This window comes from Ovis aries, chromosome 4 (assembly GCF_016772045.2).
Source record: "Ovis aries strain OAR_USU_Benz2616 breed Rambouillet chromosome 4, ARS-UI_Ramb_v3.0, whole genome shotgun sequence".
NCBI classification, from domain to species: domain Eukaryota; kingdom Metazoa; phylum Chordata; class Mammalia; order Artiodactyla; family Bovidae; genus Ovis; species Ovis aries.
The window spans coordinates 34376199-34402593 of NC_056057.1; the positions used below are offsets into that span (position 1 = coordinate 34376199).

The window sequence follows — 26395 nt, forward strand, 5'->3', positions numbered from 1 at the left end:
TCTTCTCACTTTTTGGCTATTATGAATCTAGCCTCTCGTTTTTATGTTTTTAACTGCTTAGGTGATTTGGGCCACACCCTAAATACCATCCTAACAATGTGGTTTTATTGCCTCAGAGTAGGTAGGATTGGTCTTAAGAAGTTGTTAGTCTGATAGGAGAAGGCAATGGCAACCCAATCAAGTACTCTTGCCTGGAAAATCCCGTGGGTGGAAGAGCCCGGTAGGCTGCAGTCCACGGGGTCGCAGAGTCGGACACGACTGAACGACTTCCTTTCACTTTTCACTTTCATGCATTGGAAAGGAAATGGCAACCCACTCCAGTGTTCTTGCCTGGAGAATGCCAGGGACGGGGGAGCCTGATGGGCTGCCGTCTATGGGATCACACAGAGTCGGACACAACTGAAGCGACTTAGCAGCAGCAGCAGCTGCTGCTGCTGCAGGGTAATGAATATTAAAAAGAATAACTATTGTTAATGACATAATGTAAATAATTTGATGGACATTTTCCAGGGTATAAATGCCCATTCATAAACCCATCAAGCTAATGACATGTGAGTTCACTGAACTACTTAGGGGGTGATTTGTAGATTTCAGTATCCATAAAAACCACCCAAAGTATTTGTTAAAAGTCACAGTTACTGGCCCCACTCCAGAGTTTGTGATTGAGATGGTCTTTGAACCATAATTTAAACCATCCAGACCTCAGGATATGTTTTCGCCTAAGGTGCCTGCACATAGTCCATCAGAATTACAATCACACTAATTACAGAATTGCAGGCACTTCAGAAGAAATCATACAGAAGTGCTCTGGAGAAGGCCTTATGTGGCAACAACTTCTGAACACGTTTCTGCTAAAGTCTTTAGCATATCATATAACTCAGAAGCAGGGCTCCTCACAATGGTGTGAAAACATTAGAGAACTCCAGAGTTATCCATCTTCATCCTAGGGTACTGGCCTCCTGTCTGGTCCAGAATTTAAATGCCCTGTGTCCATTCACATGTGAGTGATGCCTTTGTGCCCTGATCACACAGGGATGGTGAGCTGCTCTCCATTAACCACAGACACCCCCATCTGCGTGCTTCACTGTGTGTTGATCAACAGTGCAAGGATGGTGTAACCCTGCCGCCCTTCGTGCCTGTCCTTTTCCCCTCTAGGCCCGGGAAGGCCGGACCACCATAGTGATAGCACACCGACTGTCTACAGTCCGAAATGCAGATGTCATCGCTGGTTTTGACGATGGAATCATTGTGGAGCAAGGAAGCCACAGAGAACTAATGAAGAAGGAGGGGGTCTACTTCAGGCTTGCAAACACGCAGGTATCTGCTTCTTGGGAAGTTTTCCTGTTGTTTTTTCTTTAATATAGTATTCTTTCTTTATTAAAATATCACATAGCTAATGCTGTACTGAGAAATGAGAAGTATCAGAAAGATGCCAAGTATACATCTGAGACTTTAATTCAGAGTCATTGAAAGAATCTTGAAAGAGAAAGATGGGGAGGGAAGGAAATAAAAGAAAATGCCAAAAACATTTTGAACTGGTCGTTTAAAACAACAGTGATTCTTGGTTGCCTGTTCAGACTAATGGGTCCTTCCCCCAGTAGATCAGGGATGTTCAGAGTAGTGGTCGGGGTAAGAGACTGAGGCCAGGATCTCTGGTAGTTGGGAGAGGTCCTATGAGACCTTAAAGTACTTCCCAGATCATCCTAATGAAGCCAATAGCAAGACTCATGGCTCTTGGAAGTGAATAGTTCGGTGTTTTGTTTTTTATTTTTGGCTTGCAAGATGTTAGTTCCCTGACTGGGGATCAAACCCTGGGCCCACAGGAGTGAAAGTGCGAACTCTTGACCTCTGGGCCTCAGGGAATTCCTGAGTTTGGTTTTCCTTCAAAACAACAACAATAACAACTATTCACTCTATTTCCTAAAGCAGGTTCTATTGATAATTATTGATTTGCCTTTTTATTGAAATTAGTCACTTGAGCAATTTTGCAGAATAAATAACTGAAAAATATTTATCCTGTAAACACAATTCTTACATTTGTAAAAGTTTATACATTTGCTTTGACAACTGTAACTAATATGTACATATTTTTATTTTTTCTTCACATTTCAGATACATATCATCCAAATACTATCATTTTATATGTCCTCAGCAGTAATTACATTAATGTGTAATAAACTGCTTGATCATTTCTCTAAAGTTGACTATGTGGCTTGTTTCTAGTAATTCTCTGTTCTAAATATTAACCTTTGGGAGCACATGGCGGGGAGGGGGGTGAGGGTGGGTTCCAAAAAAGTTAAGTCAAAAATTTTTTGTTTTCTGACAAGTAATTTAACTCTTCTGAGTCTCAGTTTCCACATTTGAAATATAAAACCTACCATGTGAGGCTGCTGCAAGGTTAATAAATAAGCACATGTTTAGTTCAGTTCAGTCGCTCAGTCGTGTCTGACTCTGCAACCCCATGGACTGCAGCACGCCAGGCCTCCCTGTCCATCACCAACTCCTGGAGCTTATTCAAACCCATGTGCATTGAGTCAGTGATGCCATCCAACCATCTTGTCCTCTGTCATCCCCTTCTCCTCCCGCCTTCAATCTTTCCCAGCATCAAGGTCTTTTCAAATGAGTCAACTCTTCATATCAGGTGGCCAAAGTATTGGAGTTTCAGCTTTAGCATCAGTCCTTCCAATGAATATTCAGGGCTGATTTCCTTTAGGATGGATGGACTGGTTGGATCTCCTTGCAGTCCGAGGGACTCTCAAGAGTCTTCTCCAACACCACACTTCAAAAGCATTCATTCTTCGGCACTCAGCTTTCTTTATAGTCCAACTCTCACATCCATACATGACTACTGGAAAAACTATAGCCTTGACTAGACAAACCTTTGTTAGGAAAATAATGTCTCTGCTTTTTGATATGCTGTCTAGGTTGGTCATAACTTTTATTCCTAGGAGTGAGCACCTTTCAATTTCATGGCTGCAGTCACCATCTGCAGTGATTTTGGAGCCCCCCAAAATAAAGTCTGTCACTGCTTCCATTGTTTTCCCATCTATTTGCCATAAAATGATGGGACTGGATGCCATGATCTTCGTTTTCTGAATGTTGAGCTTTAAGCCAGCTATTTCACTCTCCTCTTTCACTTTCATCAAGAGGCTCTTTAGTTCCTCTTCACTTTCTGCCATAAGGGTGGTGTCATCTGCATATCTGAGGTTATTGATATTTCTCCCAGCGATCTTGATTCCAGCTTGTGCTTCATCCAGCGCAGCATTTCTCATGATATATTCTGCATATAAGTTAAATAAGCAGGGTGACAATATACAGCGTTGACATACTCTTTTCCCTATTTGGAACCAGTCTGTTGTTCCATGTCCTGTTCTAACTGTTGCTTCCTGACCTGCATACAGATTTCTGAGGAGGCAGTTCAGGTGTTCTGGTATTCCCATCTCTTTCAGAAATTTTCACAGTTTGTTGTGATCCACACAGTTAAAGCCTTTGGCATAGTCAATAAAGCAGAAGTCGATGTTTGGTTGAAACTCTCTTGCTTTTTCAATAATCCAACGAATGTTGGCAATTTGATTGCTGGTTCCTCTGCCTTTTATAAATCCAGCTTGAACATCTGGAAGTTCTCGGTTCATGTATTGTTGAAGCCTCGCTTGGAGAATTTTGAGCATTACTTTACTAGCATGTGAGATGAGTGCAATTGTGCGGTAGTTTGAGCATTCTTTGGCATTGCCTTTCTCTGGGAATAGAATGAAAATTGACCTTTTCCAGTCCTGTGGCCACTGCTGAGTTTTCCAAATTTGCTGGCATATTGAGTGCAGCACTTTCACAGCATCATCTTTAAGGATTTGAAATAGCTCAACTGGAATTCCATCACTTCCACTAGTTTTGTTTGTAGTGATGAGCACCACCTGAATATGCTAGAAAAAGTGCTTTAAAAGGGTGAATTTCATGGCATGTGAATTTTGTCTCAATAAAGTTGTTATATATATATATATATAGATATATATATATATATATATATATTTTTTTTTTTTAAAGCACCTAACACAAAATAGATGCCTGACAAATGATAGTTACTGGTTCTAAACTTGAAAGTTACATCCATCTAGACACACAACTCAATATTTTGTTCTTCTTCTAGATTTCAGGAAGCCAGATCCAGTCAGAAGAATTTAAAGTCGCTGATGAAAAGCCTCCCATGGGTTTGACTCATCCCATAGTTAGGCGTTCTCTTCATAAAAGCCTGAGGAGTTCCCGACAGTATCAGAATGGCTTTGATGTGGAAACCAGTGAACTTGTGAGTTGTTTTTCAATTATTTTTCATTGTTTAGTTTTGCTGGTGAAATCCATAGCCTTGCAAGTACATTGTAGGCACAGAAGATTCCCACCATGAGCCATATCCTTCTTAAAAGAAGGAAATATCCAATATTAATTGTACTTATCAAAAATCGAAATCAATTCCAATTAACAATGGATTTCCAATGAGAAGGGAGCCCAAAACATAGCCTTTGTGCTTAGATGCTTCAAATTAAAACAACATATTCATTTTTAAGATCCAGAGTAATACAAGGCTGGTCTAAAGTTAGAGGCCCTAATATTTGCATAATCTATTATGTAGGATTACTTTGGATTGTCTATGCTAGGAAACCCAGAGTAATATCAGTTTAAGAAAAATAAGATTTTCTCTTTCATATTAAAAACAACAACAAAAAACTTAGAGGTGAGAAACCCAGGGTTACAATGGTAACTCCACCATGGTTACCATGGACTCAGGCTCATTTCATATTTGTTCTCATTATCCTGGCATGTAGCTTTCATTCTCAGTAATCTAAAATGATTCTGGAAGCTCCAGCCATCACATCTATGTTCTAAGCAGCAAGAAGAAACAAAGATTTTCTAGACATCTCATACAGTACTTAAAAAAAATAAACTATGTCATTGGTCATAACTTAATCACATGTCCATATTTAGCTACAAGGGAGGGTAGAAAACTGAACCTTTTTGCTATATGCATTGCTACCCTGAGTGAAACTGGAATTCTCTTACTAGGAAAAAGGACAGAATAACCAGAAATAGCCAAAGTGTACATTATTTAATATTTCTCACTGAAACCTTGGGATTTTTTTTTTTAGATCAACATCTTGCACTTTATAATACAAATTTTTACACAAATCTCATGTTTACAGTACAAAAGGCAAAGGACCTCAAGAGAAGTAACTGGGATGTTATTAATTCAAGTTAACAGAAACTTTTAAAATAGAAAGGGAACACATTCCAAGAAAAGATATTTTATGATTTTAAGAAATGATTTAGGAGTGTATTTTGATGTTATTCCCTGATAGCTCAGTTGGTAAAGAATCTGCCTGCAATGCAGGAGACCCTGGCTCAATTCCTAGGTCAAGAAGATCCCCTGGAGAAGGGATAGGGTACCCACTCCAGTATTTTTGGGCTTCCGTTGTGGTTCAGCTGGTATAGAATCCGCCTGCAATGCAGGATACCTGGGTTCAATCCCTGGGTTGGGAAGATCCCCTGAAGAAGGGAAAATGTACCCACTCCAGTATTCTGGCCTGGAGAATTCCATGGACTTGTATAGACCATGGGGTCGCAAAGAGTCAGACATGACTGAGCAACTTGCATTTCACTTTGATGTTATTTACTCATAAAATTTGGGGCCTCCCAGGTGACTCAGTGGTAAAGAATCTACCTGCCAGTGGGAGACAAGGGTTTTATCCCTGGGTCGGAAAGATCCCCTGGAGAAAGACATGGCCAACCACTCCAGAATTCTTACCTGGATAGTCCCATGGACAGAGGAGTCTGGTGGGCTACATCCAGTCCAGAGAGTCACAAAAGAATTAGACTTGCCTTAGCAACTAAACAACAGTTAATAAAAGCTGAGTGTATTTTACTTCTTGTGTTGGCCTGCAGTGACTGATCCTACTGAGAGTTCATTGCATCTGTGTTTCTCTGCCCACTGTTTTTTTCTGCCTACGGTGTTATTCACTGCAGAGATAAGAAGGGCTCTTTTAGCAGTCTCAATCTTTGTATTTATGGAAAGAGAATAACATTGTATATTGTGCTGCTATATTATTGTAAGTAAGATAGTTTCTCCCTTTTTGGCTGTGAAGTATTTGCTTCTCAGTTTCTCATTTGTCTGGATAGTTACACTGTTACATCTTTAGGGTCTGGTATTTTAGAGGAGCACTTCTCTTGGAGAAATGCAAAGAGGGGTAGGCAATACGACTGTCCTCGGTGCCATCATAGCGGGATGAACGGTGTGCCCAGGGAGAGGGGGAGATTAAATCTGATTAGAAGGACTGTTTGATTTCGAAAAGCAGCCTGAGCTCCTTTATCAGGCTGGAGGCCAGATCTAAAAGATAGTGCTAACTAGGGAGGGAAAAAAAACCCTAAAATGCAGAGGAGAGGGGTGGTTTGAAAGCAAAGGGCTGAATAGAAACTACTCCTATGTTTTCTATTTCATACAGACACAAACGTGACCTATTCAAACAACTGTAAGGCCATGGGTTTCCATAGGCACATATGGTATCTAGTTTACTGTGAAACCACCTCTACAATCAGAATTTTCTCCTTTTTATTTTTATTTTTGGTCACCCCACACAGCCTGTGGAATCTTAGTTCCCTGACCAGGGATTGAACACGGGGCCCATGGCAGTGAAGGTGCTAAGAGAGTCTTAACCACTGGATGGCCAGGGAATTCCCTAGAATATTCTCCTTTATGTGACTTAAATCCCTCATGCTTGACCAAACGTCAGGCTCAGCACTTGCTGAGAAGCTGGCATGTGCCAGGCATTGGGCCGTTTCTAAGGAGATAAAGTGTTGGTCATACAGTTAGTCTCTCAGTCGCATCCAACTCTTTGTGACCCCACGGACTGTAACCCACTAGGCTCCTCTGTCCATGGGATTTCCCAGCAAGAGTACTGCAGTGGGTTGCCATTTCCCTCCGCAGGGGATCTTCCTAACCCAGGGATCAAACCCGGGTCTTCTGCATTGCAGGCAGAGTATTTTCTATCTGAGCCATAGGGAAAGCCGAGGCATGAGCCAAGACATCTTAAAACAAAGCCACAGAGACGTGTAAACAAACGGGGGGAAATCAGAAAGCAAGTGAAGCTATGAAGCAGAAGTCTGTAGGGAATGCAGAGCAAAGCAGTCTGCCCTGCCGTTAGTAGCGGTGAAAGAAAAGGGCGTGGGTACTTGAGTTTTGTGAGTTAGGACATGACACGGATGAGGTGCGAGGCAGGGTTCTGGGGTGAGGAGACCAGGCCCAGGTCCTCAGATGAATCACGGTGCCTTGTGTTGGTGAGGACGCTGAACTCATCTATTCGTGGGTCTTACCTTGTGTGACCCCAACATCATGACTTGAATTTTAGGGCATCTGGGGCCCAGATCCTGCTTCCGCTCACTTGCTGAGGCTGGGATAGAGAAAGGCTGGCCACACGGCGAGGACTGCTTCTTGGGTGGTGGACTCCCCCGGCTCAGGCTGTGCAGTCCATCTGCTGTCACTCAGTCACTCGGTCACGTCCAGCTCTTTGCGACCCCGTGGACTCCAGCATGCTAGGCTCCCCGTCCCTCACTATCTTCCGGAGTTTGCTCAAACGCATGCCTATTAGGTCAGTGATGTCATCCAACCATCTCATCCTCTGTCGTCCCCTTCCCCTCCTGCCTCCAGTCTTTCCCAGCATCAGGGTCTTTTCCAATGAGTGGACTCTTCGCATCAGGTGGTCAAAGTATTGGAGCTTCAGCATCAGTCCTTCCAGTGAATATTCAGGGTTGATTTCCTTTAGGATTGACAGGGACACAGTTAGCATCTTGTCACATCCTGTCTGACCCTCCCGTGGTCTGCTGTGGCCTAGGCATTCCCTCCGCCCAACTTGTAAGTTCCTGGAGGGCAGGCCAGGCCCTCTCCGGGTCCACGCTCTGGTGCCTGTGGTGTTGCTGCCTGTCCGTCTTGATGTGTGTGTGTTCTAGGATGAATCTGTGCCACCAGTGTCTTTTCTGAAGATCCTGAAACTGAACAAGACAGAGTGGCCCTACTTAGTGGTGGGAACCCTGTGCGCCGTTGCCAACGGGGCGCTCCAGCCGGCCTTCTCGGTCATCTTCTCAGAAATGATAGCGGTGAGTGTGGGAACACCACTGGGTGGCCTGAGTGAAATCACTTAGCCACGAACTCAGTCCTCATGCCCACCCGGTCCCCTCCGCAGTAAGGCAGCCTCCAGTGAACCTAAGCCAAAGGTTTTCACTCCCCGTGGAGGAAAGCCGCAAGGCAAAAGAAAAAGCTGTATACAAAAGTTACACTGTCAAGGAAATTGGAAACTGTAAGATCCCTGGAGAAGGACATGGCTACCCCCTCCAATAATCCTGCCTGGAGAATACCATGGACAGAGGAGCCTGGCAGGCTGCAGTCCATGGGGTTGCAAGAGTCGGACACGACTTAGCGACTAACCCCCACAAAAGATCTCTGAAGGAGGCATTCTATTCACTCTCCTCGTTCGGGTAACTGGGGTCAGGCTGTGATCCCCACCCTGTTTGTGGAGACAAGATGCTCACCTCACAGGGTGGTTGGGTGGTGGGGGTGGGGGAAGAGGGTCTCAAGGGTTGAAGAGGCCAGGCTCTGGGCTCAGACCGACCTCACCATTTAATTGCTGTGCTAAGGTGCTTCAATCATATCTGACTCTTTGCAACCCTGTGGAGCCCAGCAGACTCCTCTGTCCATGGGATTCTCCAGGAAAGAATACTGGAGTGGGTTGCCATGTCCTTCTTCAGGGCACCTTCCTGACCCAAGGATAGAACTTACGTCTCTTACGTCTCCTGCATCTTTAAATGGGTTCTTTACCATTAGCACCACCTGGGAAGCCCGCAGTTGCTGTGCAAACTTGGGCAAATGCTTCACCTTGCTGTACCTCAGTTTGTTCATCTGTAAAATGAACCAACCTCCTAGGATGGCTGATGATTAAGAGATGATAAAAACTATACTCCAATAAAAATTTTTAAAAAGAGAGGTGATATAAGTAATGATTAATATACAGAAAGCATTTCAGGGTGTCTACCTCAAAGTAAGTATTAAAAAGTGTTATTTACTACATCATTGTTCAGTAATCCTTACAAGGCTTGGAGAGGCTGAGACACAGAAGGAAAACTCCTACAATCCAATTGTTAAATTCCCTGAGGGACGTTTATCAGAAGTGATCAGAAATATCTAAGGCTCCATAAAATCCAGCATTTATATTTTATGTCCTTAGTTAATCTCTAATGTTATTGGAGAGAATTTTTGTTAGAGTTGAATTATTCCCTGTCATATAAAGAATTCATTATGCTTCTGAATTAGAATGTTGGTCTGCAATTAAGACCACAAATTAAAAAATAAATGAATTAAGGAGAACCCACCAACTGTTTTTACAGTACAGAATAAGGCAATCCTTGACTCTCTTGCAATTCAAAAACAGTGTGGGCTGTATTTATATGGGGGGGTCTCTCCTTAGTGTCAAATGGAGCTTTTGGAGATTGAGTAGAAAACAAAATAAACCAGTCCTGCCCCCAAACAGTTTACTTTCTATTGGGACAGACGCATAACACACACACACACAAAACAAGTATATTACATGTCACGGGATCGCAGGCATTTTAAAAGCAGTGAGGCAGTGGAGGGGCTGGCACTGGGGGTGCTGTTTCGTGCAGTTTGGTCAGGAGAGACCTCTTTGGGCTGAGGCCCTATGGGGTGGGGGGAGGCAGGTGAGGGGCGGAAGAGCTCAGGCAGAGGGAGCAGCAGGTGCAGAAGAAGGGGATAAACGTGACGGTGCAGCCACACGCAGTCCACGTGCAGCGTTCCAGCCCATGGCAGTAACCACGCACAGTGAGTCCCCGACATACGAACCTTCAGGTTGTGAACTTGCAAAGGTGCAGACTCACATGCCAGGCCCTGTACGCCAGCTGTTGCACTACTGTACTTAACAGGGTTCTGTACTATAAGATTAAAAATATTTCCTTCGTTTTTTGTGTTTGTGTTTTATGTATGCATTTGTGATAAGTATTATAAACTTGTTACTATGCAGCCAATCATGTTTCTTGGGGTATCTAGGCTGACTTTGTTGGATTTACAAAAAAAAAATTGGGCTAATGAACCCGCTGTTGGAACTGAGCTCATTCATATGTAGGGCACTTACTGTGTTCCTCAAATTCATGGAGACAGGAAGTAGAATGGTGGGACTTGATGGCTAAGGGTGGGGTCGTGGAAGTCCCTGTTGAATGGGTCAGGATTTCATTATGGATGATGAAGACTTCTGGAAATGGATGGTGGCGAAGGTGGTACAACACTCTGAATATCCTTAACACCACTGCGTAGTACACTTAAAATCTACCATTTAGCTAACTTGATGTTACATATATTTTACCACAGTTAAAAAAGAAACAACACATATGCAAAACCTAGTTTTTAAAATGGGATGCCCAAGCCATTGTTTCTGGGAGGAATATGCAAGGTTCATGTAATCCAAGTGAGTATTTTAAATGTTCTCTTGTAGATTTTTGGACCAGGAGACGATGAAGTGAAGCAGCAGAAATGCAACATGTTCTCATTGCTTTTCTTAGGCCTGGGAATTATTTCCTTTTTTACTTTCTTCCTTCAGGTAGGTACCTATAATTTGATCTTCTTTATCAAGTCTATATTTAAGTAGAAAATATAGATTAATTATTTATTAGATTTTTATTAATTATATGTTAATATAGATTAATTATTGATTAATCAAAATCCAGTAAAAGAAACAGGTTATCCAAACTTTAGCTTTGCTGCTGTATAGCACGGGGAGCTCAGCTCGGTTCTCTGTGATGACCCAGAGGGGTGGGACGGGGGTTGAGTAGGAGGGAGGCTCAAGAGGGAGGGGATATAAGTATCCTTATATGTATACTTATAGCTGATTAATGCTGTTGTACAGCAGAAACTAACACAACATTGTAAAGCAAGTATACTCCAATTTAAAAGTTAAAAAAAATTTTAAATTCTTAGCTTTGATTTGGAGTTTCCAAATCTTAGACTGAAATGAATTACAGACTCAGTTGGCACAAGGCTGTTTGAGAGGGCAGAGTCCTAAGTCGTAGACATTGTGACTTCCCTGGGTGCTAAGTTACATCATGTTACAGGTTGCCCCTCTGCAGAGGCAACATTCATTGCCAGGGAGAAAAGAGACTTTAATTCACAGGACAGCATAAGTCCCATTTAAACACAATGAGACATAAACTGAAAAAATTCAGTACAACAGCAGTCTCTTTTTGAAACCAAAAGTGTTAGTTGCTCAGTTGCTCAGTGTCCGACTCTTTGCAACCCCATGGACTATGACCCACCAAGTTCCTCTGTCCATGAGATCATCCAGGAAAGAATACTGGAGTGAGTAGTCATTCCCTACTCCGGGGGATCGTCCTGATCCTAGAATCGAATCTGGGTCTCCCACATTGCAGGCAGTTCTTTACTGTCTAAACCACCTTACTTTTTACATAATATCAAGTAACTTCTCTGATCTTTTCTTCCCTAATTGATGAACTGTTTGAAAGAATGCACATTATACTGCATTTAGATATTATAGACCCGACAAAAATGAACTAGTAAACTTTGATTGTACTTGTCTACCTAGACTTTTACCAGTGGCTTTTTGTCTCTTTAGTTCAGTGCCTTTCTAGTACAATCCATTAAGTCCACAAAATATTTCCTAGTCATGCCTAGTGTGTTTCTCTTTTGCTATAGTTGAGCCAGTGGTAAAAGTAAGCCAAGCTTTTTGTTTAGGAGTGATTGCCTTGCTGGTGGCAACTCAGTGTCCAATGTAGCCACAAGCCCAGGTGTGTTAGGGAGTGGAGCTAGTTACAAACTTGTGCTACACCAACAGTGGACAGATGGCCAGGCCTTGAGCAATCCGCCAGCAGAGGTACTCTAGGAAATCAGCAAACTCTAGGCCTGGACTCCTGGGGCACTGACCACCCGTTCTCTCGGCTTAGTGATATGTGCTCCCAAAGAGCACCCCGCATGCCTGCACCAACACTCAACGTGGCTGGAGGCTCATCCCAGGGCCCCAGAAGCAAGCCCAACTGTGGGCATCTGGGCTGCTGTCTATAATTAGAAAGAGGGAAGTGTCTGGCAAGGATGTTGGGAGAAGACAAGTAGCCTGACCATTGGCTGGTCTGAGAGCAGGCAGAGCTGTGACGGGGAAGCAGCAAACTCACTTGGAGCCAGCACTAGAGACATCTGTCTACACCAGGGTTCCCCCGCCTCCAAGATCTAATGCTTGATGATCTGAGGTGAAGCTGCTGTAATACTAATAGGAATAAAGTGCGCAATAAATGTCATGCTCTTGAATCATCCCCAAACCATCTCCCCACCCCATCTGTCAAAAAATTGTCTTCCATGAGACTGGTCCCTGATGCCAAAAAGCTTGGAGACCAATTTTTGTTGTTGTTTTTCAGCCACTCATTCGTGTCTGGCTCTTGTGTCTGACTGCTTGCAACCCCATGGACTGCAGCATGTCAGGCCTCCCTGTCCTTCACTGTCCCCCAGAGTTTACTCAAACTCATGTCCATTGAGTTGGTGATGCCATTCAACCATTTCATCCTCTATCACCCCCTTCTCCTCCTGCCTTCAGTCTTTTCCAGCATCAGGGTCTTTTCCAGTGAGTCAGCTCTTCACATCAGGTGGCCAAAGTATTGGAGCTTCAGCTTCAGCATCAGTCCTTCCAATGAATATTAAGGATGGTTTCCTTTAGGATTGACTGGTTTTATCTCCTTGTAGTCCACTGGACTCTCAAGAGCCTTCTCCAGAAACATAAGTCGAAAGCATCAATTCTTTGGCACTCAGCCTTCTTTAGACTCCAATTCTCACGTCCATACATGACTGCTGGAAAAAACATAGCTTTGACTAGATGGACATTTGTCAGCAAAATAATGTCTCTGCTTTTCAATATGCTCTGTACTACAGGAGCCAAAATGCATCCCAACATAGAATTTTGCTACTTGCATTGAAGATTGTTTTGCTTCAAGCATTAGGAACACTCTGAAGGTTGTAGTTAAGATGGTATTATTATGCAGGTATGGCAGAAAGTGAAAAGGAACTAAAAAGCCTCTTGATGAAAGTGAAAGAGGAGAGTGAAAAAGTTGGCTTAAAACTCAACATTCAGAAAAGGAAGATCATGGCTTCTGGTCCCACCACTTCATGGGAAATTGATGGGGAAACAGTGGAAACAGTGTCAGACTTTATTTTGGGGGGGCTCCAAAATCACTGCAGATGGTGATTGCAGCCATGAAATTAAAAGATGCTTACTCCTTGGAAGGAAAGTTATGACCAATCTAGATAGCATATTGAAAAGCAGAGATAGTACTTTGCCAACAAAGGTCCGTCTAGTCAAGGCTATGGTTTCTCCTGTGGTCATGTATAGACGTGACAGTTGGACTGTAAAGGAAGCTGAGCACCGAAGAATTGATGCTTTTGAACTGTGGTGTTGGAAAAGACTCTTGAGAGTCCCTTGGACTGCAAGGAGATCCAGCCAGTCCATCCTAAAGGAGATCAGTTCTGGGTGTTCTTTGGAAGGAATGATGCTAAAGCTGAAACTCCAGTGCTTTGGCCACCTCATGCAAAGAGTTGACTTATTGGAAAAGACCCTGATGCTGGGAGGGATTGGGGGCAGGAGGAGAAGGGGAACGATAGAGGATGAGATGGCTGGATGGCATCACTGACTCGATGGACGTGAGTCTGAGTGAACTCCAGGAGTTGGTGTTGGGCAGGGAGGCCTGGCGTGCTGTGATTCATGGGGTAGCAAAGAGTCGGACACGACTGAGTGACTAATCTGAACTGAACTGATTCTCACTGAGATATTGTCCCTGAGAATTTTGAAAAGGAAGTCTCTAGAATGGATCAGAAGCCAATTTCTAAGATACATTTAAGGATTTTGGTCTTAGGATTCTATTGCATACCAATGATTTACCAGTATATGAATTTTTTATTTTTGTTTTTTATGGAAGTGGAGTTGATTTATAATGTTAATTTCTGCTGTACAGCAAAATGATTCAGTTATACATATATAAACATTTTAAAATATTCTTTCCCATTGTGGTTTATCATAGGATACTGAATATAGTTCTCTTTGCTGTAAGTAGGTCCTGCTGTTTATCTATTCCAGCTGAAATAGCAAACATCTAGCAGCACATGAATTTGAAGTTGGGACTTTGAGTTAGTATCTGATCATAGACTTTGTTATTTGAATAGTTGAATCATATATAAACATTATAGAATTCCATGTGAATACGCACACTTGTGTCAGAATGCTGGTGATGATTAAGAGAGACAAGAGGCTTTCTTCTTGCCCAGGGCTTCACGTTTGGGAAGGCGGGTGAGATCCTCACCACAAGGCTTCGGTCGATGGCTTTTAAAGCGATGTTGAGACAGGTAGGTGTGCGCACCGGAGCAGTTTCTTCCTTCCCTTTCGAGCCTCACATGCTGCCCTCTGTGCCGTGTGCCCTGGGTGTTCATGCAGGAACTGGTCAGATCCCCTCTAGTTGCTCTAGTCCTTCAGTATCCAAAGACCTCTTAAGGTTTTCGTGGGAATAGGCTCAGCTAATGTAATAAATAGGGGCTGGTATGTCATGACTTTGGGGGCTTATTTTACAACTCCCTCTATCCATGTGGATAGTCTCACTTCAAGGATCTGTCTCTGTTTTCTGGATTCTTTGCAGGCCCTGAGGAGTCACTTGAGACTCCAGGATGCCTTTCACCAAAGGCAACAGTGGTTGGCAGGGGTTCTGCCCAACAGCTGACACGACTTACTATGGGCGTCACCAAATGTTGACCATTGAGTTTTGTTTGAGCTCTTCTTCCATGTTAATTCACTTATTGGTTCACTCAAGCATCACTCACTATGTACCAGATGGTGTGCTGGTCTTTGGGACTACCACATGCATTGTCAGCCCTATCAGGAGGGTGACAGCTTAGTGCAGAACTTGTGGGAAGATGTGCAAGCATAAATTCTCTATTTTAAAGAGAAGGCTCAAGAGAGGGCCAGAATATTATCCATGTAATTGACAGGAATTGATGACATTCCAGTTCACAGGAGGGCACAGGGCAGGTATCATATTTTGTGCAAGACTTTTTTCAGTGTCTTTTAAACTGTTGCTATGTAGGGGAAATTATTTCATATGAAATTAAAAGATTCTGTGGATGAGGGGCATATAATGAAAATCATAGCTAAGACCTGAAATTTTTTAAATTGTATTTCTTTATTTTTGGTGGCACCGAGTCTTCATTGCTGTGCAGGCTTTTCTCTAGTCGCTGCAGGAGGGGCCTGCTCTCTAGTCGTGGTGCATGGGCGTCTCATGCTGCAGTGCATGGGCTCTGGGCACACACGGGCTTCGGGAGTTGTGACTCCCAGACTCCAGAGCACAGGCTCAGTAGTTGAGCTGCGCAGGCTTCGCATTGACCCGCGGCATGTGGGACCTTCTTGGGCCAGGGATCAAACGCATCTCCTGTGTTGGAAGGTGGATTCTTTACCACTGAGCCACCAGGGAAGCCCTAAGATAGCCTCTTTAATCCCTGCTTCAGATAAACAAATCTAAACATGGTGAGAAACCAGGGCTGAGGATCTCGTGCCTAGAATTTACAAGAAAGAGCCATGTCCAGCCCAGCTCCGCCACCCTTTGTGAGAGGAGTGGCCCCATCAGGGAGCACGTGCTGGGAGCACAGGTTGTGAGGAGTGGGGGATGGACCCGCAGGCGCCACGGTCTCAGGTGAAGCTGGCAGTGAGCTCGGTTGCAATTTGGATAAGCCCTGCCCCCACTGGTGCGCTTTCTGGGCACAGCTGGGAGGGGTCCTGTGGGCTCCCAGTGTGTGCTCAGGGCAGGGACCCGAGCTCCCCACCACATGGGAGGTCTCCCCTAAACTCCAACACCCGAGTTCAGAGTGGGTACTTCCTCAGCACTGAGAGTTTGAGATGTTTCATCCGATTTTTCTCTGCTTGTTTTAATCTGGAACTAATTTAAAGGTGTATTGTGTGCCTTAGGACATGAGCTGGTTTGATGATCATAAAAACAGTACTGGTGCACTTTCTACAAGACTTGCGATGGATGCCTCCCAAGTCCAAGGGGTATGTAGACCTCATTCTACTACTGATTTTCTTTAACTTGGTTTGGGATAAACATATGGCATAGCTGCCACTGTTAAGCTGCCTCAGCTGCAAATAACAGACAACTCAAACTGGCCTGAACAACAAAGAGGAAGGTTGACGGATCCATTGGTTCACAAGTGTCCAGAAGGACCGAGGACTCTGTCTGTTGACTCTGAGCAGCTTTCAGTCCTCAGAATTGGCTTCACCCTGAGGCTCCTTCCGTTGTGGCCGCAAGGTGGCTTCTGGGAGCAACTGGAGCTATAAGCATCCCACGAAAGAGAAGGCATACCTGGACCTCAACCACCAAACCAACACCCTTTAAATCTAATTTAATTTGGGTCACATACCCAATCCTGAACTAATAACTGGCTCAGGAGGATGCTGCCCTCTCCCTGGCTTTCGCCCCCAACCTTGGAGCTGAGGCCTGTTACACAAAGCTCATTGCTTCTGCACAATGCAAGATGTCACCTGTGATGTCCCTATGACATCCCTCTTTTTCTGATTGGTGGAAACAGTACTTCATCTTTATGAAGGCTTTCCAGAAGATGGCCTCTTAGGATCTGTACCCTTTGCAACTGATGGTCTGTTGGAGTTCGTGAGCCTCCCTCTTATACATGTGAAGCAAACAGGCTTTAAAATGACAAGAGTGTCCAAGGTTTATTTGCTCTTTAAACATTGCCTTCAGGAAAAAGTGTATGTGCCCCATAGCCTCTCCCCAAAGCAGAGCAATGGTGACTTGGTTCTGTGATGCTGAATCCATGTGGCCAGGAAAGGAGTGAGAGTTGAAAGGCACAGACAGAGACTAACCTGCAGAGCCTCCCAAGTGATGCATGAGACTACTTTGGGCACCTGATGCGAAGAGCCAACTCGTTCGATGCTGGATAAGATTAAGGACAGGAGGAGAAGGGGGCGATAGAGGACTAGATGGTTGCATGGCATCGTAGACTCAATAGACATGAGTATGAGCAAATTCTGGGAGATAGTAAACGACAGGGAGCCTGGCATGCTGCAGTCCATGGGGTCGCGAAAGAGTTGGACACGACTGAGCAACTAAACAATAACAACAATCTTGGGTTTATTGTAATGAAAGAGAGCAAATGTTAGCACAGGCATAAATCCCTGTCTCATGGTTCTGACCAGGAGGTTGAAGGCTGTAGCTCACAGGTCTGCAACTTAAAATACAGCTCCCTCTCTTCTTTTGCTCATCCAGGCCATTGGGACCAGGTTGGCTCTGATTGCACAGAATACAGCTAACCTTGGAACTGGTATTATTATAGCATTCATCTACGGTTGGCAATTAACCCTTTTGCTGCTATCAGTTGTTCCAATTATTGCTGTATCAGGAATTGTTGAAATGAAATTGCTGGCTGGAAATGCCAAAAGAGATAAAAAGGAACTGGAAACTGCTGGAAAGGTGGGTCAAATAAGGCTTCAGTTGATATAAGTATGGTTGTTAAGACATGGGTTTTATTTGATTGATTTGTTACAACATGCATATTTTGATAATGTTAGTGCTCCCGACAACTAATAGTGGTCAGCACTGAGTATGAAATACCTTACTGTGTCAATGCCTAGAACTTGAAAATGGGATAATTAATGTAAAATTTTAGTGTATAGAAAGTGCTATAATTCAGAAAATTTCTGAGTTTTCAGAGTTCGTTTTACCTTTTACTTTGTACACTGATGCCATTGTTAGGACAAAGGTTACCCCTGTTTTACAGACAAAGAGTCCTTAAGGCAGAGAAATATGTGTACTGTTCTAAGTAGACAGTCCTGTTCTCGGTTGTGATTTCTGTAGTTAAGTTAGGCAGCCACCAGAGGGCAGTAATGCTCAGATTTGTGATTCTAATTGTAACGGCAATTGGGCACACACTTAAACTTGGACCTTACTTTGAGCCAGTTATTGTTCTAAGTATTTATATGTCCCAACTCATCCTCACAAGAATCCTATGAGTCAAGTACTAATGTTTTGCCAATTTTACAAATGCGGAACTCAAGAAAGAAACAAGTTAAAGGCATGGCTCGGATTCAAATCCTGGTCTACTTCAAAGTTCTTTACCATATAGCCTCTTCATATAGGTTTAAATGTGTCTAAGCCTACATTTTATTTACACATACATGTATTTAAATGTTAAGTGTAGTCAACAACCAGGAATTTTTTTACCCTTACTTATGTAAATATTATGCTACATTGAAACATTAAGAGGTGAAGAAATAGTGAAAATTGTGATGTAGTTTCTATAGCACAGCATTTGCAAAGCCTTTTCACAGACAATACTGCTTAGGCCTTAATAGAGTTGTGGTTACTCGAGGTGGGGCAGATAGCATGTCTCGCTCATGGGAAAGAAGAGCAGTCAGCATAATTCCCAGACTTCAGCTCTCAGGTACCCAGAGTCCTGGAAGACCCTCTTGGCTGCTGGCTGTGGCTCCTTTATGGCGTCATTTCCTTGTTTTGTTTGTCGCCACTAAAAACCATGCCAGAGTGTTTGTTTCCTTTCTCCTGAACCCTACTGCTTTTCACATTTCAGAAGGGAAATTGTCAGTAGGTAGAGTGGAGATCATTTTTTCTTAGACCAGTTACATGGAAGAAAACATCTTGAATCTAGTTAATAGAGCCTTACTTCTGTTAAAAATGGCTAATGACACTGAAAGTTGCCAGAGTTTTCTGGCAGGAGCAGGGCTGTTAGAATGGAACAGCTTGGCAAACAAAACGCCATTCTTGATCATCTGTCCTGGCCTTATCGCTGCTCAGTATATCATACTGGAGATCCCTCACTTCTCTGGCCCTCAGTTTTCACTTATATAATGTGAGAAATTGTACCAGATAATGTCCCAGGTTCCTTTCTGCTACTACTCTGTCATTTCAGGGATCAGAGGATGAACAGCTCACGTTGACCAGTCTGAAATATTTTTAGTAGCTGCTTTAACCTAATAAGGGTTTTGTTTTTTTAATGAGAGGTTAAAAATTATAAATGTTAATTATCAGCAATTCAATCATATTTCAATTTGGTTTATTCTGTCAACTCCTTATTAACCCAAAATGAGGGTTAGAAAGGTCTTGGAATCTCTGCCCCCCGACCCTTGCCCTCCGCTCTTCTGCCACACCACTGTTTTTTTTGTTGTTGTTGTTCTTTGTTTGTTTGTTTTTTAAGTTTTCATTGACCTGTGTGCAGATTAGTCATGGTTTGGGAACATGGGGACTTGGGATAATTTCCCATTTTCATTTTCCAGAAGAGGCTTAGTGATGAGGGTGTTGGTTGCTGGACTGGGAAGAGGGGAGGGAGGCTGTTTAGTCACCCTCTTGACTCAGGCCCTGCCTGCTGACTGAGATACGGGGCCTGCTGACCCAGAATGAACCCTCAAAGCACTTAATCCAGGGACCAGAAAATGAGAAGTTGAGTCAAAGTCCTAACAACTAGTTTCTCCTTGTGTAAATTGCAAAGCAGGGAAAGTAGAAGAGCATAATGGGTTAAGAGCAGGGCCTTGGCATCAAATAGCCTGGTAGGAAATCTTGTCCCACCTACTCATGAACTCTGGAGCCTTAGGCAAGGCTCTTCTCTGCTCTGTGCCTCAGCTCCTCACCTGTGCAAACAGGAATAAGAACATGAACCTCAACAGGGTTGTCACATGAGGTAATATCTGGCACAGAATAAAAGCCCATCTGTATTCTCTATTCTGGGGCTTCCAAGGCGGTTTAGCAGTACAGAATCCACCTGCAATTCGGGAGATGCAGGAGATGTGGGTTTGATCCCTGGATTGGGAAGATCCCCTGGAGAAGGAAATGGCAACCCACTCCAGTATTCTTGCCTGGGAAATCCCATGGACAGAGGAGCCGGGCAGGCTATAGTCCATGGGGTCACACAGAGTCGGACATGACTGAGCACATTCTCTATTCCGGCTGTGATTACTGTTAGATGTTTCATTTATAATAAAGATAAAAGGCTCTTCAGCTTGAAGTACTGACTATCTTTCTTTCATCGGGTTCCAGAAGCTGAGAACTGAGATAAAAGTCTCCAACCTAAGATTTCATTTTAGATTTTTGCCTCATGCTCCTTGTGCCAATGGTTTAGATGAATCAACTGCAGAACTCTGATTTAGGCTAAATAGCAGAGTCACAGACAGTTAACTTCAGTCAGGGGTGGTTTAGCTGTCACAATCAGAAAACTGCTCTGGTGGGTTTGGGTCAAAGGGTTTGCCATAAGGGCATGCGGGAGTGCGGGGAACACAGCTGATGGTAACTGCAGGGTCCCCAGGGTCCTCTCTTAGAGCCACTAGCTCTCTCATCTCTGAGTCTGTCTAGACATTTGTTCTGTTCCTCGGTCGCTGAATGTTCAGGCCAGCTTCCTACACTTGCCCTGGTGACCTTAACCTCTGTATCTGTAGGCCCTCCCAAGTCACAGAGTTGCCTTCAAGTGCAGACACTAAATCCAAGTGGCCTAAATCTGTCAGATGTCTGTCCTGGTTTCATCATTAAGGCCAGGTCGTAGTGTTTACAACTGGAATGTTCTCAAATGAGGAAAAGCATTTTCTTTCCTAAGAAGCAGTATACCTTAGGGAAGAAATGATTGCACCTTCAGTAGACCCTTAGAAATCTCTTGGGGTTTCCCAGGTGGCTCAGTGGTAAAGACCCCGCCTGCCAACACAGGAGACTCAATCCCTAAGTTCGAGAGATCCCCTGGAGGAGGAAATGGCAACCCACTTCAGTATTTTTGCCTGGAGAATCCCATGGTTAGAGGAGCCTGGCAGGCTTACAGTGCATGGGGTCGCAGAGAGTCAGACACGACTGAAGTGACTTAGCATGACTATCTCTTCTAAGATCCTATCCTATAAAGAAAGCAAAGTCACAGAGGGGTTTGACTAAAGCCAGTCAAGTAATTGCCTGGTGGCAAGGCTGGGAATAGAATTAGGTTTCGTGTCCAGACCACTGTTCTTGCCCTAAGCTGACCTGTCTCTCAGCATAGGGCATAGAAAGGCTTGCCCACCATACATAATAGCACAACCGGTGGTGCTTTTAAGAGGCCCCAGGTTTCTCACAGAGCTTGTCTTGAATAACACATTATGACCATACTCTTCAAACTGAAGGAATTGAAAACTCATCAACGCAAGCTTTGGAGTTCTTTGGACAGAGCCCCGAGACTTATTTATATATAATATATTATATATATAATAAATACATGTATATTTATTTATTTCAGAAGTATTATTATTTATTATTTCAGCAGTAAAAGCCCCACTTCTAATCAAGATCTGTTCTATGTTACAGATTGCAACAGAGGCAATAGAAAATATTAGGACAGTTGTGTCCTTGACCCAAGAAAGAAAATTTGAATCCATGTACGTTGAAAAATTGTATGGAGCTTACAGGTAATGAGCATATGATTGGTACTAAGAACCTAGTATTATTGATTGCAATTTTTAGGCTGAATTTTTGATTGCAGTTTTTATTGCTGCTGCAAACAATGATATGATTATAAGGATGACCTTTTTTCAATAATTATCTCACTGAAAACAAGTAATTTTTTGATGCAGTTGGACTATAGGATTGGATTTTTATATCTCTTATAAAAATAGTACAATTGAGTCTCTGAGAGCTAACAGGAACAGAGGGCTGCACAAGTACTTTTTTTCTTTTCCACCAGTGCAGGCAACATAAACAACCCATCTGGTGATTCAGGTAAACATTCTTTTAGGCAATTGCTCAAGCGTTTATTTTCTTTGGATTGTGTAAGACTAAACCAAAGATGAAAGTGCAAGAGGAGAGTCAAAAAGTAGGCTTAAAGCTCAACATTCAGAAAACGAAGATCATGGCATCTGGTCCCACCACTTCATGGGAAATAGATGGGGAAACAGTGGAAGCAGTGTCAGACTTTATGTTTGGGGGCTCCAGAATCACTGCAGATGGTGATTGCAGCCATGAAATTAAAAGGCACTTACTCCTTGGAAGAAAAGTTATGACCAACTTAGATAGCATATTCAAAAGCAGAGACATTACTTTGCCGACTAAGGTCTGTCTAGTCAAGGCTATGGTTTTTCCTGTGGTCATGTATGGATGTGAGAGTTGGACTGTAAAGAAAGCTGAGTGCCGAAGAATTGATGCTTTTGAACTGTGGTGTTGGAGAAGACTCCTGAGAGTCCCTTGTACTGCAAGGAGATCCAACCAATCTGTTCTGAAGGAGATCAGCCCTAGGATTTCTTTGGAAGGAATGATGCTAAAGCTGAAACTCCAGTACTTTGGCCACCTCATGTGAAGAGTTGACTTATTGGAAAAGACTCTGATGCTGGGAGGGATTGGGGGCAGGAGGAGAAGGGGATGACAGAGGATGAGATGGCTGGATGGCATCAGTGACTCGATGGAGGTGAGTCTGAGTGAACTCCGGGAGTTGGTGATGGACAGGGAGGCCTGGCGTGCTGCAATTCATGGGGTCGCAAAGAGTCAGACACGACTGAGTGACTGAACTGAACTGAAACCAAAGATGAGACTTGCTTTGGGGTTAAAGTGTTTCCCTTGCTCTCTGGATGAGGGCCAGATCCATCCTATCCTGAGAACAAAGACAGTCTGTTTCTCTCGTTTATTCTTGAGCAACACAACAAGCCTCCAGCATCTGTTTGCCACTTGTTTCCAACTAGGGCCCATTCTCATGAATGGATATATTTTAGCACTAACAGAACTGAACACAAGCTGAATCACAACTTTGTGGACTAGAACAGTGGTTTTGAATACTTACGTATTTGGACAGAGATAGTTGTGAATTTCTCAGTGTAACCACCCTCTTAGTTATGTATACTTCACGTAGCGACATTTTTCTGTCCCTTTGATGTTTGACATACAGGTCAGGAGCACTGTAAACTGTTCAGTACCATTAAGTATTGTAATACTATGCTTACAGCACATAAGTTAAACTAGCCAAATAAGTAATACTTCGGATTTTCCCTCTTGCCAAGTGCCTTCCTTCTAATCTGAAAGTAAATGAATTACTATTCTTCTGGAGGATTTAGAATAATGAAGTGTAGTAAAGTAGCGAAACTAGTAGAGGGTAGCATGAGGTCTAATTAGAAATAGTATAGAACAAATTGTGTTTGGGCTGGTGGGATCCAGTTCCAGGAAGAAGTTCTGATGTGCCTCTGTAGATCTCACTGACCCTACTTTTCCAAACCCCAAACATGAACAGACTATAATCCAAAACGTAAGAGACTATAACTAGTCACAGAAGACGAGATAATAATATTAGACAATCGAATTTAGACAATTCAAACTTTAGTCTTAACTCTAACGTCCTTTGTTTTTGACACAACAATCATGCTTCTATCATGTGCTGAATGTCTGGATTACTAGATATTCATGTGTAATAAGAATAGCAACTATCATTTGAACATCCTCTGTGACTATGCCAAAGCCTTTGACTGTGTGGATCACAGTAAACTGTGGAACATTCTGAAAGAGATGGGAATACCAGACCACCTGACCTGCCTCTTGAGAAATCTGTATGCAGGTCAGGAAGCAACAGTTAGAACTGGACATGGAACAACAGACTGGTTCCAAACAGGAAAAGGTATACGTCAAGGCTCTATATTGTCACCCTGCTTATTTAACTTATATGCAGAGGACATCATGAGAAACGCTGGACTGAAAGAAACACAAGCTGGAATCAAGATTGGCGGGAGAAATATCAATAACCTCAGATATGCAGATGACACCACCCTTATGGCAGAAAGGGAAGAGGAGCTAAAAAGCCTCTTGATGAAAGTGAAAGAGGAGAGTGAAAAAGTTGGCTTAAAGCTCAACATTCAGAAAACGAAGATCATGGCATCTGGTCCCATCACTTCATGGGAAATAGATGGGGAAACAGTGGAAACAGTGTCAAACTTTATTTTTGGTGGCTCCAAAATCACTGCAGATGGTGACTGCAGCCATGAAATTAAAAGATGCTTACTCCTTGGAAGAAAAGTTATGACCAACCTAGATAGCATCGAAAGCAGAGACATTACTTTGCCGACTAAGGTCTGTCTAGTCAAGGCTATGGTTTTCCTGTGGTCATGTATGGATGTGAGAGTTGGACTGTGAAGAAGGCTGAGCACCGAAGAATTGATGCTTTTGAACTGTGGTGTTGGAGAAGACTCTTGAGAGTCCCTTGGACTGCAAGGAGATCCAACCAGTCCATTCTGAAGAAGATCAACTCTGGGATTTCTTTGGAGGGAATGATGCTAAAGCTGAAACTCCAGTACTTTGGCCACCTCATGCGAAGAGTTGACTCATTGGAAAAGACTCTGATGCTGGGAGGGATTGGGGGCAGGAGGAGAAGGGGACAACAGAGGATGAGACGGCTGGATGGTATCACGTACTCGATGGACCTGAGTCTGAGTGATCTCCGGGAGATGGTGATGAACAGGGAGGCCTGGCGAGCTGCGATTCATGGAGTCGCAAAGAGTCGGACACGACTGAGCGACTGAACTGAACTGAACTGTGAGCTAAGTACTGTGCTAGACATATTGTCTATTTAGATCTCAAAGCAGTTTTGTATATCCTGGTTATCCCCCTCTTACAAATCAGAAAACTGATACATAGAGAGGTTAAATCACCTCCTCTGATTATAACTGGGAGCAGAGTTTAACGGGTAGACTAAACTTAGAAGCTGTGTTGTTTGTATAACCCAGTGTTAAAGAGGCTGAAGAGATGATTACAGATATACTAATTTGCTTTTCAGGAATTCTGTGCGGAAGGCACATGTCTATGGGCTTAGTTTTAGTATTTCCCAAGCATTTATGTATTTTTCCTATGCTGGTTGTTTTCGATTTGGTGCCTATCTCATCGTAAATGGACACATGCGCTTCAGAGATGTTATTCTGTAAGTAATCTTTTTAAATTTATTGAGATTATTCCATAACAGAACTTCAGTAGGTCTATGCAAAAGTTTGTAGTAGACTGAAAAGTTAATTTATGATGAAGCCACAGAGTTGAATCTACTCTAGAAATTGTATGTTGTCAGTACTCCAAGGATAGTTTCATTTATTGAGTGGACTGAAGTCAACCAAGCTAGTGAACATGATCATAAACCAGACTTCTAGTAATACATAGGACAGGAGGATAGCCGGTATTCTCAGTGTGGAAATAAAACATAGTCAGAAAACTGCGAGAGGTTAAATAGCTTACCATTTATGGGCAGCCAAAGATGGCCTTGCCAGTAGGATAGGAATGCATGAGTGAAATCTGGGAAAGACTGTCTTCCCTAACCAGACCTGGGATGACCCTGCCCACTCTTGCCTCTTAGCCTTCCTATTGTCTTGGTTTCCAAGGCTAACCAATGGTCTTTCAAAATATGCCAAATACATTCAATTAGGTTGCAGTCTAGTCTTGCCAAGGGGAAGCTATTCTTTTAAGATCACTTGGGATATTTCTGGTGTGATGGGATGATTTTTAAAGCAGTAGCAAACAACTTAAAAAAAAAAAAAACAGGGTCAAGACAGACAAAGTGAAAGAGTTTACACGCTGTTCTTTTGTTTTCATCCAAAATTAAAATAACCATGAAAAAGGAATATGTATCTTTGCATCAGTCAGGATCCTAGCAGGGACAAATGGTCTTGCAAAGTACGGGGTCTCTCTAATTGGGAGAGTAGCATTGACATATATAAATGACCATGTATAAAATAGCTAGCTAGTGGGAAGCTGCTATATAGCACAGGGGGCTCAACTCGGTGCTCTGTGATGACCTAGGGGGGAGGGATGGGGTGGAGGAGGGAGCTCAAGAGGGAGGGGATATGTGTATACATTGTTGTACAGCAGAAACTAACTCAACATTGTAAGGCAATTATCCTCCAGTTAAAAAAATTAAGGGTCTATTCTTAAAGGTGTGAGATGTATCGAGGTCAGCAGTGCCTAGCTAGGAACCACCAGGATGTTACTTAAGCCTAAAGGGCAAGAAGAGGGAGGGATTTTCAGAACCCAGCATGTGGTGTTGGGGGGGGACACCACAAGTATCCACCAGGAAAGGGGCCAACACATCAAATGCCCTGGCCCCTCTCCTCCAGCCTCCATCCCTACTATGCTGGTCCTTGCCAAACACCATCAGGAGCCAGAGGAGCAGGAAACCTTTTGATGCAGGCCCTGTAGGTCAGCCTCTAAAGCACAGAGGAAGGAAGATGGTGTCAGGTAGAGATGGAGAGTAGAAAGTGGTTTCAGAGACAGATGCAAACAGCCAGTTGGGAATTACCACTCAGAGTATGCATACTGTCTAGAAAAACACCATCGAAGAAATTGG

General features: G+C 43.3%; 1 protein-coding gene across 1 annotated transcript in view; it reads left to right on the top strand.

Annotated features, from left to right (window-relative positions):
* Positions 1–26395, top strand: part of LOC101122517 (phosphatidylcholine translocator ABCB4) — a 387444-nt gene that overhangs the window by 349725 nt on the left and 11324 nt on the right. The window contains 9 exon segments of the mRNA XM_060414577.1: positions 1156–1317; positions 4142–4297; positions 7984–8130; positions 10533–10637; positions 14354–14431; positions 16038–16121; positions 17353–17556; positions 21406–21506; positions 24845–24985. Coding sequence (XP_060270560.1) covers positions 1156–1317; positions 4142–4297; positions 7984–8130; positions 10533–10637; positions 14354–14431; positions 16038–16121; positions 17353–17556; positions 21406–21506; positions 24845–24985 — 1178 coding nt within the window.